Consider the following 15,738-nt stretch of genomic DNA (forward strand, 5'->3'; position numbering starts at 1 on the left):
GAGATTTAGTTTACATACAGCTCGTGAGGTTCTCTCAAGTTGAACTGACTTGTCCTTTGCGTAAGAAGTCATCTACAAATCCACAAGGAAAGATTATGAAATAATGAGAAATGACACAATATATACAGGTCAATGGTATATCAAAGTAAAAAAAAATTGCAGGATGATAAGCATTTAAATTAATTCCTCTCTTCTCCCCTTTTCCAACTGGGAAAACTACAGCAAAACGTTTGTAATTCTTTGATCGGAAGGGACATATGCAGGTATAGGTGTCCCTGAAAACTGATCAAGTCATGTACACTTGGAAGGGAAAACCTTCCATATAAATGGTCACTGTAACAAGATCCGCATTTTTGTTTCTACACTCATGTTTTAAACAATTCTTTCTACATGTTTTTTTTAAGTTCAGTTTAAAAGTACATATCTTGCTTCTTTTAAAAGGTGCTGGTTAAAATGCTTTGTTAGAAAATGTTCATATTCAAATGTGGTTCACATGTCCAATACCAATGTTCAACAGGATCTACTTCAGAACATTTTTAAATGACATCCAAAAACAATAGCCGTAAAAATAAATAAAATAGGCCAACAATCAACCTGCTGTTTGTGTGGAAAAAGTTCCTCTAAATTGCTTGATTTGTTTTCTCAAAATGGGATTTCATCAAAGTGACAACTAATATGGAATCAGTAGATAATCTAAAATGAAAACTGAAAACCCCATAAAAATATTTCTAAAATTGCTGCTAAGAGGTGAGCATTTGGGCAAAACTCAGGAGTCACTTGAGAATTAAGTGGAGTAAAATGGGACTCTATATTTTTAAGTATCTACATCACATGAACGTTGATGCCTCTGGAACATTACATTACAGCAAGCAATGACTGATTAAAAAAAAGGTCAAGTAATTAGACAAATTAACTATACAGCCATGATCATATAGTCATATACAGTCATTAATGGAAACAGAACCTTCAGTCCAACTAGTCCACGGTGACTATGTTCGCAAGCCAAACTAATCCCACTTGCCTGCGTTGCCCCATATCTCTCCAGACCTTTATTATTCATCTACTTATCCTAATGAGCTTTAAATGCTGTAACTGTACCTACCACTTCCTGTGGAAGTTCATTCTACACACAAACCACCCCATTTAAAAACATTGCCCTTCATGTCCTTTTTAAAATCTTTTTCCACTCACCATAAAAATGTGCTCTCCCAGCTTTTGAACTGACCCCACGAAGTGAAAAGAGCTTTGTTATCCATGCCTTCATGTTTTATAAACCAGTATAATGTCAGACCTCAACTTCCAACGTACCAGTAGAAGGAAGCCCCAACATGTCCAGCCTCTCCTTATTATGCAAACTCACAAGTTCCAGCAACATTTTGATGAATCTTTTCTGACCCTCTTCAATTTAATAATATGCTTGGTATGCAAGGTGACCAGAACTGTTGAAACTACTTCAAAAATGGTCTGTCTAATGTCCTGTACAACCTCAACATGATGTCCTAACTCCTAAACTCAATGGCGTGAGCAATGAAGACAACTTTGCTAAACAACTTCTTAATCATTTGTCCATCTGCTATGCAACTTTCAAAAAGCTGTGTACTTGAACCCCAATATCTCTCTGCTACAACACTACCAAGGGCCCTACCATTAACTGTGCAAGCCCTGCCCTTGTCTATTTTACCAAAATTTCAGATTAATGTTATGGCACATCATAATTTCTGCAAATAATTTATGCCAAAATGTCAACCCTATACATGAATTAAATGTTAGGTTCCAATAGCACAATTCCACTACAGAAAAATTGGCTTAACATAACAAAAGAAATGGAGAGAAGATCTTAGCGTCCCCAAGATCCAGGCTACTGACTTACACTTTACTTCAGTTCCTTGCACGTAGAAATTCAACTGCAACGTAACTAGTACCTGCCAAATCTGTAAAAGCCTGTAATCTGATTAGAAGATTTCACTAATCTTTATATCTCCTAACTCTAAATTTAATGAGGCATCTTTTCTCAATTTGAAGATCTTTAAACAATGATATTAAAAGAATTCACAGACAAACAGGGGATAATATAATGCCACTTAAAGTCCTGAGCATTAGCAAGACAGATTTACAATTGTTAATTTCCAGCTCATCATTCTCCCATAACAGGGTCAATATTATAAGATGTTGTTCTGGCCAAACTTGAGGTGATATGGGTTCTCTACATGACTACCAAATACATTTTAAAAATTCACTTGTTCCAATTAAATATAATTACTTCAAAAGCTCAAATAAACCAGATGCAGAATATATAACATGGACCACTCAAATGCCACCACTTCTGTATCTACTGTTTTTGATCTCTCACTTTCCACAAACTTAGTCAAAACTTCTCGTGTCAATTGGAGTGGAGGTAGAAATTGAACAGAGCTATCACAAAGATTTTGAAATGGTTGGATTTCCAACAAGTGCTAATGAGCTTTAGCAACAAGATTATTCGGAGCCGAATGAAGGGGAGAGTCAGAAGAAACGTTATTGCAACATACTACAAAGGAAATAGAAAAAATCTATGTTGTAACCAGTCATTCAAAACATTGCATCTATGGTGAAAATGGCATGGCTATGGTGATTCTCTTGGATGAGAAATAACATGATTAAAAAGCCAAGTCATGAATTACTTTATAAAGAACATGCAGGGCTATGAAGAAAGGGCATTGGGATAGCAGTAAACTGGCCTAGCCGAACAGTTGACATTGGCAAAAATCCAATTCCCTCTTTTTTTTTTATTTTGTGCTGTCTGTCGGAATCTGTTGTCACAGTAAAACTACTGCTAGTGTAATTCAACATAAGATGAACAGGCATACTGTTAAAATGTTTACATCATTGAAATATCATAGTTTAATGATAGTCTATGGGCACAATCAAATTAAATTTCATACATCATGACATTCAGCAAGTCTTTGCGATTCATGTATGGTGATACCAAAGCTCAGGTTTGATAACGAATCACAATTCTTAAAGCAGAATTTAGGAACTATCAGAGAGGAGTCAAATAAATGCTTTTGGAACTTTGCTTGAAGTAATCTTAGCACAAACCAAGCTATCAACATGAGCCTTGCTCTTTTCTTGAAAATGTCTTATTTTGAAAAAGATGACCTAATATTAGCACAGTAACTGGGCTCCTATTTAAGGCACTATGAAAATGCTCTTCAAAAACATGCTAAATGGCGTTCATTTGAAGTCTAATCCAAACTGCCAAAACTTTGAAATATGGCAAAGAGGGGCTCTGTGATGATACTAATGAAGAAAGGCAACAAAACAAATACGACGTACCAGCTTACATTTCCTGAACTATATATTCAAATTCATTTGAAATAAAATAGCAAACCATGGAATACAAAAGTATTTTCTTATTCTATGTTAACTAATATGACTCCAGGATTTCTTATTCAAAAGTCCAAAATATTCTCTATGGAAACTTGATGGTTGATGATATCGGGATTTCATTCCATTGACTTGTTTTGAAGGCAGGAAGAGGAGACAGGAAAACAAAAGTGTATTATAAGTTTAGTTATTTTGAGTAAACAAGAATCAACCAAGTGACATATGGAATCTAATTTTACTAAATAGTGACGTATTACTTTACGTTCATCATGGCTTGTATTCATGCAAGAATCTTGATAAGTTCCAGTATACTTTATGCCGAGCATTTACTGATTAGCAAAGTGGAATGAGCACTTCACACAACTAATTTGTAAAGATCGTTCCATTGCAAACCACTAATTACATGCAGTCTATCATAGTTAACAGCCAACACCGATTTCTGCTTTACAAACCACAAGGTTATTTCGTCTTGAGCTGCTTCTCTGTAACAGACCCACATCAAGGGAGGAATGCTTTGAAAAGAATAAGGTAGGAAGGAATAAAAATGTATTTTAGAAATACCGTGCTGCTCCAAAATTCTAATTTACAACACATGGATAATTCAATGGGATTACACAAACAATCAAGGTTTTAGGTATTTGGCTCACAAAGTGAAGCCGACCTAAAATTCAACAAAGTCAAATTAAGCAAACTGCTATTAAATTTCTGCAGCTTGTAAATGAATACAAGCTTGTTTCAAGAATATTGATATTTAGAAGAACTTAGTACTTTTACTGTGAGAAAGAAATTGGTGTACAATAATAAGTAAGTTGTGCCACTCCCATTGTTGTGCTAGGCTTTGGTGAGACCACACCTTGAACGTGTGCAGAGTTTTGGTCTCAATGATTAATCAAGAATACACTTGCATTCAACACGGTACAGCAATGGTTTATTCACTTGGTTTTATAGATTAAAACATTATGTTATGATGAGAGGCCAAGTTAAATGGACATATTCTCTGCAATTAAGAAGAATGAGAAGTGCATTCATGGAAATATAAACAATTCTAAAGAGGCTCAACACAGCAAGAGTACTGAGACGTCGTTTGCCAAGGCTGGGACATCCAGAAAAAGGATGCAATGTCTCGGAAGAAAAGGTTGATCACCTTGGATTGAAATGAGGAGAAAACAGTGAATCTTTAAAACTCTTGATTCCAGAGCATTTAATATTGCCAATTGTCAAATATATTTTTTTTAAAATCTCTCAATCGTAGAGTTAAAGTCAGAGAACCAAGGGATATGGAGAGCAGTTGGGAAAGTACATTTGAGATCAAGGATTAGCCATATCTGACTTGTGTGGCCATAAAGTGTACTCCAGGTTCTGTATTTTTTGTTTCTGCATGTTGTGGATGCTTGGTAACTTCCAGAGGCAGTACTACTTTTTAATAAACTTGGTGAACTGGCAACTTTAAAGGGAAAATTTAAAGTGAGATTACAAATTATGTGAAATAAAATTCCAGCAGTAACTGGATATTTTTCGTAAATTAAAGTCTAGTCACAAAATCTTTCACATTACTTCTCAGTGAAGAACAAATTCTTATAACTGTCTTTCCAAGTATATAATAATGAACTGCTGGTGACAAGTAGTGTATATTTCTGTGAAACACAAGTTATTGTATTTAATGTAGCTTTTAAAATCTGACCATGTCTCAAAAGGGAGAAAATAATGTGAAACAGAACAAATAGAAGTTATGCTTTAGATTGAAATATTTCCCATGAAACCTTTCAAAACCTCACTTAGTCTTTTGGTTGTGGTAATTAAGGAGAAAAATACAATGCAAATGAATCCACATAATCTTGCTCTGAACCCAAGCCCTATAAATACCATTGTTTGGAGCAAGCAAATGCAAATGAAAAAACAAACAAACAATTATTTGTTTCATGTGAAGAAGTCTCAAAACTTCAGTCTTGGGTATTATTACTAAATTCAAATTTTTATCTTCATACACAGCTTATTTTCAGGTAATCTTAAGATAAAGGTTTACAGCAGATGTATCATGTGAAATCATAGCTTTTTTTGCACAACCCTGCATCATTTCACACGAGAAAATTACAATAAACAACACAAACTACATTTTATAGCTTAATGGGGTACTGACTTTATGAATCTGCTATCTCAATTCCCACCATTCCCCATACTGTTTTGTTTTATTTGTTTAGGCTCAATAAATCTCTTTTGCTTGTTCTACATTTTAATTGGCTTTTAGCTATTTTGTATTAATGCTCTTTCTATTGTTGTAAACTTTTCTAGAAAAACTATATAATTGAAACCTGGTTAGCACATAACAGCATTTTTTTTCAGAATTTTAAATACAGACATATTCACAAGTACTATTTGCCATTATTCCCAGCTATTGGCTTGGAGCTATGCTGAGAAACCGACATAAAAGTTAATGGAGGATGTATTTTGTTTCTGTTCAGAGACAAAGATTGAAGATCTGTGTGCACTTGAGCTTCCTATGAAGGTTTATAAACTGCTGCCATTTTCTCCATTATTCACCCCTTGTCAGAACATTTTATTTATAGATTCAAAACCAAAACAGAGACAGTTGGCAAATACATGCTATGTGATTTTCAGGTATATAAAATAAAATGCTTTGCAACAAAAGTAAACCAGAAGAAGATCAATGAATACTGTTAATGGAACTCAGGTGAAATACTAACCCTTTGACTGCTAGCACTGTGAACAGGCAAGGTATCATGATTTGCTGCCTGATAAATTAAAAAGGAAAGTAAGTTATTATGCCAGTTCAATCCATTGTTGTGAAAATGAGAAAGGAGGAAAGGAGAGTTAAAAAAAAAACAAACCACGTGATGTCGGCTAGGCCTGTAAGAATGCTTGGCACGTTCTGCATTCTCCTAGGAGGAAGACAGTGAACAGGATCAGAAACAAAAATGAACATGCTCACAGTAAAACAAGTCTTTCAAGTGAAGCAAAAGCTTATTGTGTGCAGGAAAAAAGTAAAAATATATTTAAGACACATGCACAAAAAATGCACTGAAGAAGCAAATAGTCTACATAAAGATGAGTAGTTTATAGGTTAGAGTGTTCATTTAACAAGACAGCTTTGACATTCAATTTCTTCAAAACTTGCTAGCCTTAAAAAAACTTAACAGTCATGGTCAAATTTATGAACCCTTTAATTCCATTAACAATCCTTCCAGAGAGCATCTACTCCACAACATAGCAAGTAACAACTGAATTAGCTGCTCCAAACTTTGTCATGCAGCGAGCAACAGGAACTAACGACATAGTTCAGGAATCAAATTAGCAATAATCATCTTAACACTCATGCTGATGGTGCTCTCATCTTCATCAGTATCTGCTCCAGTTCTGGGAATTGGCTGTTGATCAATATGCACCATAAGCCAATGATCCTCATACCTCATTATCTCATACTGAGACAAAGACCAGGTTGCAGATATAGTGATCAGTGGGAGGAAAGTTATGGATAGGCAAAAATATGGCAGAATGGAATACAACATGGAGGAATCTCAGGTTATCCACTTTGGTGGTAAAACCAGAATCATGTCTTACTGCAAACACATATAGCCGTACCAAGATCATACTGTGAGACGTGTACAGTGTTGGTCGCCTCATCTAAGGAATGATCTACTTGCCATCAGAATTCTCTGCACCAGAAGAACATAGAACATTACAACGCAGTACAGGCCCTTCGGCCCTCGATGTTGCGCCGACCTCATTCAAAGACTGTGCAGGCTTGGTCTTTGAATCAGATAGAAACTGACAGATGAGAAAGATCAAGAAGTACAGGTTGGAGCAACAAAACAGCAGTGTACTCGAAGATCAGTTTATGATCTCACTGAATAGCAGCTTTTTTTCCTTTAAAGAAGGGATAAGAGGGTGTGATCCTAGTCTGGGATCAAGGTAGCAGAGGACAGCTTCAAACCATGCAATGTCTGACAGGTGTGAGGCTCCTATTGCCTAAATGAATGAATTGACCATGAATCCAAGCAAGCAGAGGAGTTAATAAGAACTAATGTTAGTCTGGGACAGTATAGAAATTGTATAGCCTGTTGGCAGTATTAGATTCCATGATTTCCAGCCTTGTGTCAGGGCCCTGGACATGTCATTCAAACTATCTAAATTCATCTGCATCTTCATGTCTTCTCATTTTAACTAACTGTAGAAACTCTTGCTATCCATTTTTCCCAAACATAACTCGCTTTATCTCAGACTAGTTTCTTGGTAAATATTTCACGAGTCCCCTGCCTTTCTTATATTCGATCCAGTCGATATACCGCTTATCTTCACAAAATTTCATGCTTTCAAGTTTGATCTTGTCCTTACCTCCATTCGTTAACCACAGATGGCGAATCCTTCAGTTAGATTTGTTTTTAAACAATGCTGTAGGAGTACACATATTCTGAGAATTCTCTAATGTTCCCTTAAATGTCTGTTACTGCTCCACTGTTCTGTCCTAATTTCTCAATTCATTTCAGTTAGTCTGCCTTGTGTCCACATTGCTATCTTACTACTCTTAGGGCATTGCAAACTGAATATAAACTTCAATCATATTGCAGTCGCTGCTCCCTGGGGACACCTTTACTCTGAAAGCATTAATAAATATTGTCTCATTAAACTAGATTTGATATTGTGCAATCAGCTCTCTGGTTGGTTCCAGGGTGGACTGCCCTCAGAAACTCTCTGGAAAACATTGGATAAGCTCCTCGTCCAGGCTACACTGTCAATCTTATTATTCTTGTTTGAGAGTAGATTGAAGTCATTCATGATTATTGGTGTCGTTGCATCACAAACTTCTCATATTTTGTCCCACTATAACTATGGAAGCAGGAGTCAGCTTGATGTAACAAATTAAGCAGTAGAGTCAAGCCAGGAAGCAAAACAGAAATATGAAAAATGGCTGGCAGAGCACTGATCCTTGCACAGTTCAGTGCAGACTGTTAATGACACAGCTCTCACTTCCCCCTGTACTGATGGCAATTATCAATTAACTTCTCTCACCCCATTCTTTGAACCTCACATCTGTTCAAGAATGTGCTAACTAACTACTTGAAAAATTATGGAACGAGTGAGCACCTTCAAAATTAATTTCTTTTTTGGCAATCCCATTGCTATCTATTTGAGGCTGCAAAAAGCAAAATAGATAAACAGTGACCAGTAAGTATGGTGTATTTTGATTTTCATAAGGCTTTTGCAAAGATTACACACAGGAAGGTTACATACTAAATTACAATAATAGGCTCATAGCAATATACTGGCATGAATTGAGAATCACTAAATGGATGGAAAAAAAACAGTAGATATAAACAAGTCTTCTTAGCTTGACAAGCGGTGATACATGGGGTTTATAAAGAGTCAGTACTTGTGGTTCAGCTGTTCCAAGATCTGTATCAATGATTTGGAAATGGGGCCCAAATTCAATACTTTCAATCTTTAGGACAATACAAAACTAAGTGATAATGTGACTTTTTGACAAAGGGGTTTTTGACAGGCTGAATAGACAGGAACATGACAGATGAAACACCAATGTGTGAAAAGCACGAAGTTAGTCATTAGCTTCTCCCTTGGTGAGTTTATATCCTTAAAACTCTTTTCTGCACCCTTTCAAGCTTAACAACATCTTTCCTATTGCAGGCAATATTTCCAAACGCGTCCTACCAATATCCTGTATAGCTACATGACATCCCAACTTGTTTTGATGCATTGTAATTATCTAATATCTCAAGGTGCTTTGCCAGGAGTGTTGACATCTAGTCACATAAGGAGATATTGAGACAGGTGACCGAAAAAAACTTATAAAAAACAGAGAGAACAGTCAAGTGAACGTGACACAAGATAATACCATAGCATCTGTTCGAGGCAACTCAAAGCAGAGCCTGCTAAGGATGAATAATTAACATCAGGAATAATCAACAAGTCAACTGCAGAGGAGCAGATAAATCAGAAGGTGATGAGGCTATAGAAGATGAAGACGTAGGACAGATATTGCCACTAAAGGACATATAGCAAATATATCAGTTTAAAATGGAAGCATATCTTAACAGAGAGCCAAAATAAGTCAGCAAACACACATGTATTAAGGAAAGTGGAGCATGACGCAATTTTGGATGACCTCAAGTTTAGGGGATAGGACATGGAAATCTGGTTAGCAGTGTGTTGGATTAGTCAAAACGTTGAAGCAACTTAAGAATGCATAAGAACACTTCTCTGTGAACCATAAGCTGAGGGAAAGACATGTTTTTTATGTTATGGAGAGTGAACTCAGTGAATCAGAAAAAGTAGCATAGCAGTCAATTTCACTAAATTACAATCAGCAGAATTCAAGTATGATTGTGGAAAGTTATTTGACTGTGGGATAGAAATTTTAAAAAATAGTAACGTTCAAAATTTAGAGTGAATGGAAATGGTGTTGACCGTAGACTGGAGCAAATAGTGTTAATAGTGACATAATTATGAATTCATTTTCATCATTAAGCTGAGAAGTCATACAATAAAGTATTATGCCAATCAGATTATTTGATTTAATTCATTAAGATATGAAATGAAAGAACCTTCAAGTTGGAAAGGAAGCAGAACTATGGAATGCATACTTCAATGAAACCTCAATTAACTACTATTCAAGTATTCAAAGTATTTAATACTCTCTTCCAAAATTTGAGGTGGGATAAATTGGAATCCAAAAACAGATTTGCAGATAGCTAACAGTAATGACTCATTTTCAAATCAGAAGATTCTCAGATCCTGCTTTGCAAATCGGAATATTAAATCTAGACTGACACTTCTATGTGGCACTGAAGTGTCAAAAAAAACTTTGCATCAATCGAATCCTTGAACCAAAACCCATATGCTCACTCATATGAGCATGCACAATCCTCAGGTAACTTGCTTAAGTGACAACTCATGTGAAAGGCAAACAGAGTATTTCCAAGCTACTAAACTATATTTTTGGCTTAATGCAATTTGGCTATATATACATATTTGGGATAAAGGGCTCATGCGGAATAATGGTCGTGTAACCACTTCTGAGCGAGGAGGTCCACGTTAAAGTCCCACCTGCTTTTGAGGTGTCTTATAACATTTCTGAACAAGTTGGTTTGAAAACAGCCATTTTCAGGATCGGTAATCAGTAGTGGAGATCGTTCCAGCTCACTATGACTGAAGGCCTAATTTTATGCTAATTGTAGCACCTCAATTTCTGCCTTAATGCAAGTCACGGTAGTAATTAACCTACACAAATCTGAACCAAGGAGTTAATGATCTTTGAGACAGAACAAGCTTAAAAATGAATCAAATAACTACACTCACATTCCAGAAACAGATATGTGGTCCAAATTTTGAGTAGATTCTTTGTGGCAGGTCTATAAATAGCTGAAAGCTTATTACAGTCAGCTGAATATCAAGTCCTCCCTTGAGAACTAAATTAAACCTTCCGTCCTGTTGGGCACTACAAATATTGGAAAGCAAGATTATTTCTTACATACCCTTCTTGTACCACTCAGACTTCTGCCTGAAAATGCTTGCTTAAAAAATAGCAGTCATCAAGACATCCAATATATGAAACTGTAAACATGACCATGTGCTGACTGTAGCAAGGTCTCCTGCATTCCTTACGTTCAATGCACAGTTGAAACAGAACTGAAAAAAGGGCTATTACCAAAATAATTGAAGTCACTTTGGAAATGCCACCATGATTTTGGCATTCTTGCTTAAGTATGATAACATCCCTTCAGCCTGATGCCCATATTCTGAAATGCAGCTTAACTGTTTAACCACAAAAAGCAGACAAGAACACAACAAATACCAAAATAAGTAGTGTTTCAGATGCAAGCTCAAAACAAAGAAAAATATCCTCTGTCTACACGGTGCTAAAGTGGCATACAGCAGAAAAGTCTCAATGCAGCACAGTATGTGTACAAACAGATGCTGCTTATCATATCAGTTCGAGGTACACAGCATCTGCTTGTCCCTATTGTTACTCAGAGAATTGTGATTATGCCTAAAGCAAGGTTGTGTCAAACATTAAGAGTTGTGTAAGCTATCTGAAAGACAATTTCAAACTTAAGGAAATGGCTCAAACAACACATCTTGAAAATATTTCATCAAGTTCACAGGTCTAAGAACAGTTAACAGATACGGGGGAAAAAAAAGTGATTCCCATCATCAAAGGGGGAAAGGGAATAACAAATATGGGTATAAAGCCTTAAATATTCCTGTTGGGAAAGATGCTTTTGAAGTGTAAAGTCCTAGCACTGAGAAAGATTATTCTTGATTCTCTTGTTGATTTATTTTGAAAAGATTAGACCAGATAGACAGGATAGAAGGAGGGAGGGGAAGGCAGAAAGAGAGTGTTTCAATAAGGCATCTGATTCTTGATCGTGCAAGACATTTACAAAGTTTAATATAATAAAATGAATTTGCAATATCTGCACTTGAACATATGGATTGGACTGTCACGTTACTTGGCAGTAGACTCATTTTTTTTTAATAGATTTAAATGAGAGGAACGATGGTTTTCAGAGTGTTCACACTTGCTGACAGAATCAAGCCATATGAATTAAGATAATCAATTGTAATGGGTTTTGACAAGGTTGGTGAATTATGGTGATGTCGGAGATGCAATTTAATACTGGAAAATGCAAAGTAGAGCAGTCACATGGAAAAGATTTTGTTCAATGGGAATGTTGCTGAGGTACGAAGTGCAGAGTGAAGAACTTTTTTTTTGAGATGTGGCTATGAAATGTATCAGTATAATACTTGACTGTTAAAGAAAACAGTTGGATTTTTCAACAAACTTTTACTCAATACAGAGACACACTTTGAAAACATTCAATCCTGCTAAGACCAAACCTGGAATACTGCTTGCAGTTTTGGCCTCCAGAAACTCGAGAAAATGTTGGTGATGTTATACAGAAAGGCTACATCCACAACAGAAATTAAGAGAATGAAGTAAAAGGATAGATGTTTTGGTAGCTTTTTTTGTACAAGAGAAGTGGGGTTGGGTGGAGGAATGTAGTTAAACATGTTTGAAATGATTTTTCTGCCATGTAGGAGTTCATAACTGATAAAACAGGCAATGCGTAAGAACTTCTACATTTTACAAAAAGATGGCAAGCACGTGGAACAGATTATCTGTGCAGGTTATGGAACAAAAAAAGCCTCAATAGATTTCAAGAAATATTAGACAGGTTACCACTAAATAAAGCTCATATTAGAAAATGTTCCAAAAGATATTGCAACTTATAACTGAATGATCAAGTTAAAATTACAGAATCATTACAAAATTTGGTATTGTACTCATAACACATATGTAAACTACATGCTCAAATCCTCAATACTAACAGATCAGATAATCTTGGTGATTAAAATCAAGATCCTCATGCCCAAAGGCAGAAATGAGTGACATGTCACTCATGAAAACTTTCATTTGGTTTTATTTGCACATTTTGTACTGCACCAGCTGAATGCTGCATCTTAGTCACTGACATGTCAAATCTGTTAGACCAATTAAACCAAGAGCATCTTGTTAATCCAGACATATGCACTATAAATAAGTAGATGCACTTATTAAAATGCATGTTAGTAATTAAACATCAGGTATTCATGCACACCAATACCAGGCACCGTACCATCCATTGATGAATCTCTCCCCACTTCCTACCAGATGAACGAGAAATCTAAAAAGTAAGGGCAAGAGAAAACAATTCTATTTCAGAAACACTTTGTCTAAAGTACTATCAACTTGGATCAATATAAATAGAAAAAACAAAGTTTAGGTTCCGTTTTGATGTTTCTTCCAAGTTCACCTTGTGGAAGGTGAGACATCAGTAAGTTATCAAGAGAGATCAATCTTCACAGTCTTAGACAAAAGCTGCAGGGGAGGTGAAAGGTTTGCAGATGAAATCATTCAAATCAATTTCAAAAGGTACACAAATCAAGGAATAAAGGCTCACGCACTAAGTCACTAATACAAATGCCAGCACAACAAAAATACATGGACTCAACAGGACAAACAGCATCTTTCTATCCTTAAAAATGACCCCCACGACTTAAAGACCATCCAACTCTATTTGAATTCTATCATCTTCCGGTATCAAGGCATTTGTAGCATAGTCGTGGCTGTATATGGATGACTGAGCTGTTATGACTGGAAATCATGAGACGATTTGCCATTTCTGTTTAAATAACAGACAATGCAAAAGGATTTAAGAAATAATTTTAATACAGACCCATAGTATGGTTACCCAAAAAAAACCTCATGTGTTTAACATGTTAACTGGAGGATTGCCAATTTAGTTGACGGTTCAGGTTTTCATTGCATTTATGGCGGCAGGGTGGCTCAGGTTAGCACTGCTGCCTCACAGCAGAGACCCAGTTCAATTACCACCTCGTGTAACTGTCTGTGTGGAGTTTGCACATTCTCCCCGTGTCTGCGTGGGTTTCCTCTGGGTGCTCCGGTTTCCTCCCACAGTCCAAAGATGTGCAGGTTAGGTGAATTGGCCATGCTAAATTACCCGTACTGTTAGGTGGATTAGTCAGGGGTAAATATAGGAGGGTGGATTTCTCTTCAGAGGGTCGGTGTGGACTTGTTGGGCTGAAGGCCTGCTTCCACACTGTAGGGAATCTAATCTAATATATTATTGATTTCTATATTGATGGCTGATCCAATGTGGTACAATTAACTGTTAGCATTGCCCAAATATGGCTACACTAAAATTGCCCTCAAGTCAAATACATTTCATGACATAGATTTAGAATTAATGATAGCATCAACAAGAGCTGAACAAAAATCACAATTAGAACTCAGTATGTCACATTTCGAGCAAAAAACTGCTCTGTCTGATTCAGGACGAGGTGGTAGGAGCAGTCAACATGGACACATCTTCACTTAAGCCCTAAATGGCCTAACCAACATCATAATACTGGTTCTAGACTCCACAACTAAGAAAATTATCCATGCATCTGGTACATTCAGCCCTTTTAGAATTTTACATATTTCTCTCAAATGCTAAAATTATTTCAACAAATAAAGCTAACATTGTACTTGAACATCAAGTTAAACTGCCCTCAGTACAATGCATGAAAAGATGAAGCACATGTCCAATTTTGATACAAATAATCCAAAACAAATCAACTTTGGATTTTCAAGGAAGAATTACGAAAGCAGCTGAAAAAACATTCAACTAGTCTGATGGTATAGTTTTCATCATGAAACAATATTCAAAAACTACATCATTTTCAGCAATAATTTCATAGCACAGGACTGGAGATAAAGTAGTGCGCAGGCTAGAAATCTGTAAAGCATGAACTGCTGGAGAAAAGAGAACAGGTCTGGCTGCATTCTTAGACAGTGAAGCAGAGCTGATGTCTAGTATGAATCTTTCAGAACTGTGAAGTGCTGAAAAATACTACTTTTCATATTTAACAGAGGCAGAGCCCCAGTGGAAAAGGCAAAGGGTTGTTATCGGTGGAGAAAGCGAAAAGAAAATGTAAAAAGGGTATACATTAAAGTGTGCAAGGAGGAGAACAGGAGACAGATCCCCTCTATTAAGAGCTATATGAACAGACAAACAGGACAGGGATGTGCTTCATGTGTGTATAGAGAGAGAGGGAGAGAATCTACCAAGAAAACAAATATAATGGTCAGCTTCTGAAGATATTAAATTCAACATTGAGACATAGAGGTTGTAAAATGCCCAAGGTGAAAATGAGACGATCATCTGAGGGACCTTCTAGATGCTTGCTATTTAAATAAATCTTACTGTACTCAGAATCTTTGAGTCATGGGTGGTAAGGACACCCTTAGACCAGTGAGCCAGATGTCAGTGGTGGTCAAGTTGTTGGAGGGAATCCTGAGGGACAGGATGTACATGTATTTGGAAAGGCAAGGTCTGATTAGGGATAGTCAACATGGCTTTGTGCGTGGGAAATCATGTCTCACAAACTTGATTGAGTTTTTTTGAAGAAGTAACAAAGAAGATTGATGAGGGCAGAGCGGTAGATGTGATCTATGTGGACTTCAGTAAAGGGTTCGACAAGGTTCCCCATGGGAGACTGGTTAGCAAGATTAGATCTCACGGAATACAGGGAGAACTAGCCATTTGAATACAGAACTGGCTCAAAGGTAGAAGACAGAGGGTGGCTGTGGAAGCATGTTTTTCACACTGGAGGCCTGTGACCAGTGGAGTGCCACAAGGATCGGTGCTGGGTCCTCGACTTTGATGCAAGCATAAGAGGTATAGTTAGTAAGTTTGCAAATGACACCAAAATTGGACGTGTAGTGGACAGTGAAGAAGGTTACCTCAGATTACAACGGGAACTTGATCAGACGGGCCAATGGGCTGAGAAGTG

General features: G+C 36.6%; 1 protein-coding gene across 21 annotated transcripts in view; it reads right to left on the reverse strand.

Moving 5' to 3' along the window:
* lrrfip2 (leucine rich repeat (in FLII) interacting protein 2) overlaps positions 1–15,738 on the reverse strand; it is a 170,121-nt gene that overhangs the window by 78,674 nt on the left and 75,709 nt on the right. For 16 of the 21 annotated variants that reach the window (XR_015756931.1, XM_087986153.1, XM_087986142.1 and 13 more), the window contains exons 4-8: positions 13,017–13,064; positions 6,213–6,263; positions 6,069–6,116; positions 3,819–3,878; positions 19–72 (exon numbers count right to left, since the gene is read on the reverse strand). The exons of 4 other annotated variants lie outside the window; for them this stretch is intronic. Coding sequence is in view for 16 of the 17 variants with exons in the window: in XM_087986153.1 (XP_087842279.1) it covers positions 19–72; positions 3,819–3,878; positions 6,069–6,116; positions 6,213–6,263; positions 13,017–13,064 (261 nt within the window). In the remaining variant the exon portion in view is untranslated. The remainder of the gene's footprint in view (positions 1–18; positions 73–3,818; positions 3,879–6,068; positions 6,117–6,212; positions 6,264–13,016; positions 13,065–15,738) is intronic. One more of the 21 variants, XM_087986155.1, reaches the window with a different exon arrangement.

Source organism: Chiloscyllium plagiosum, unplaced genomic scaffold (genome assembly GCF_037043375.1).
Source record: "Chiloscyllium plagiosum isolate Xiang-an unplaced genomic scaffold, Cpla_swu_hap1 HiC_scaffold_4, whole genome shotgun sequence".
Classification (NCBI taxonomy): domain Eukaryota; kingdom Metazoa; phylum Chordata; class Chondrichthyes; order Orectolobiformes; family Hemiscylliidae; genus Chiloscyllium; species Chiloscyllium plagiosum.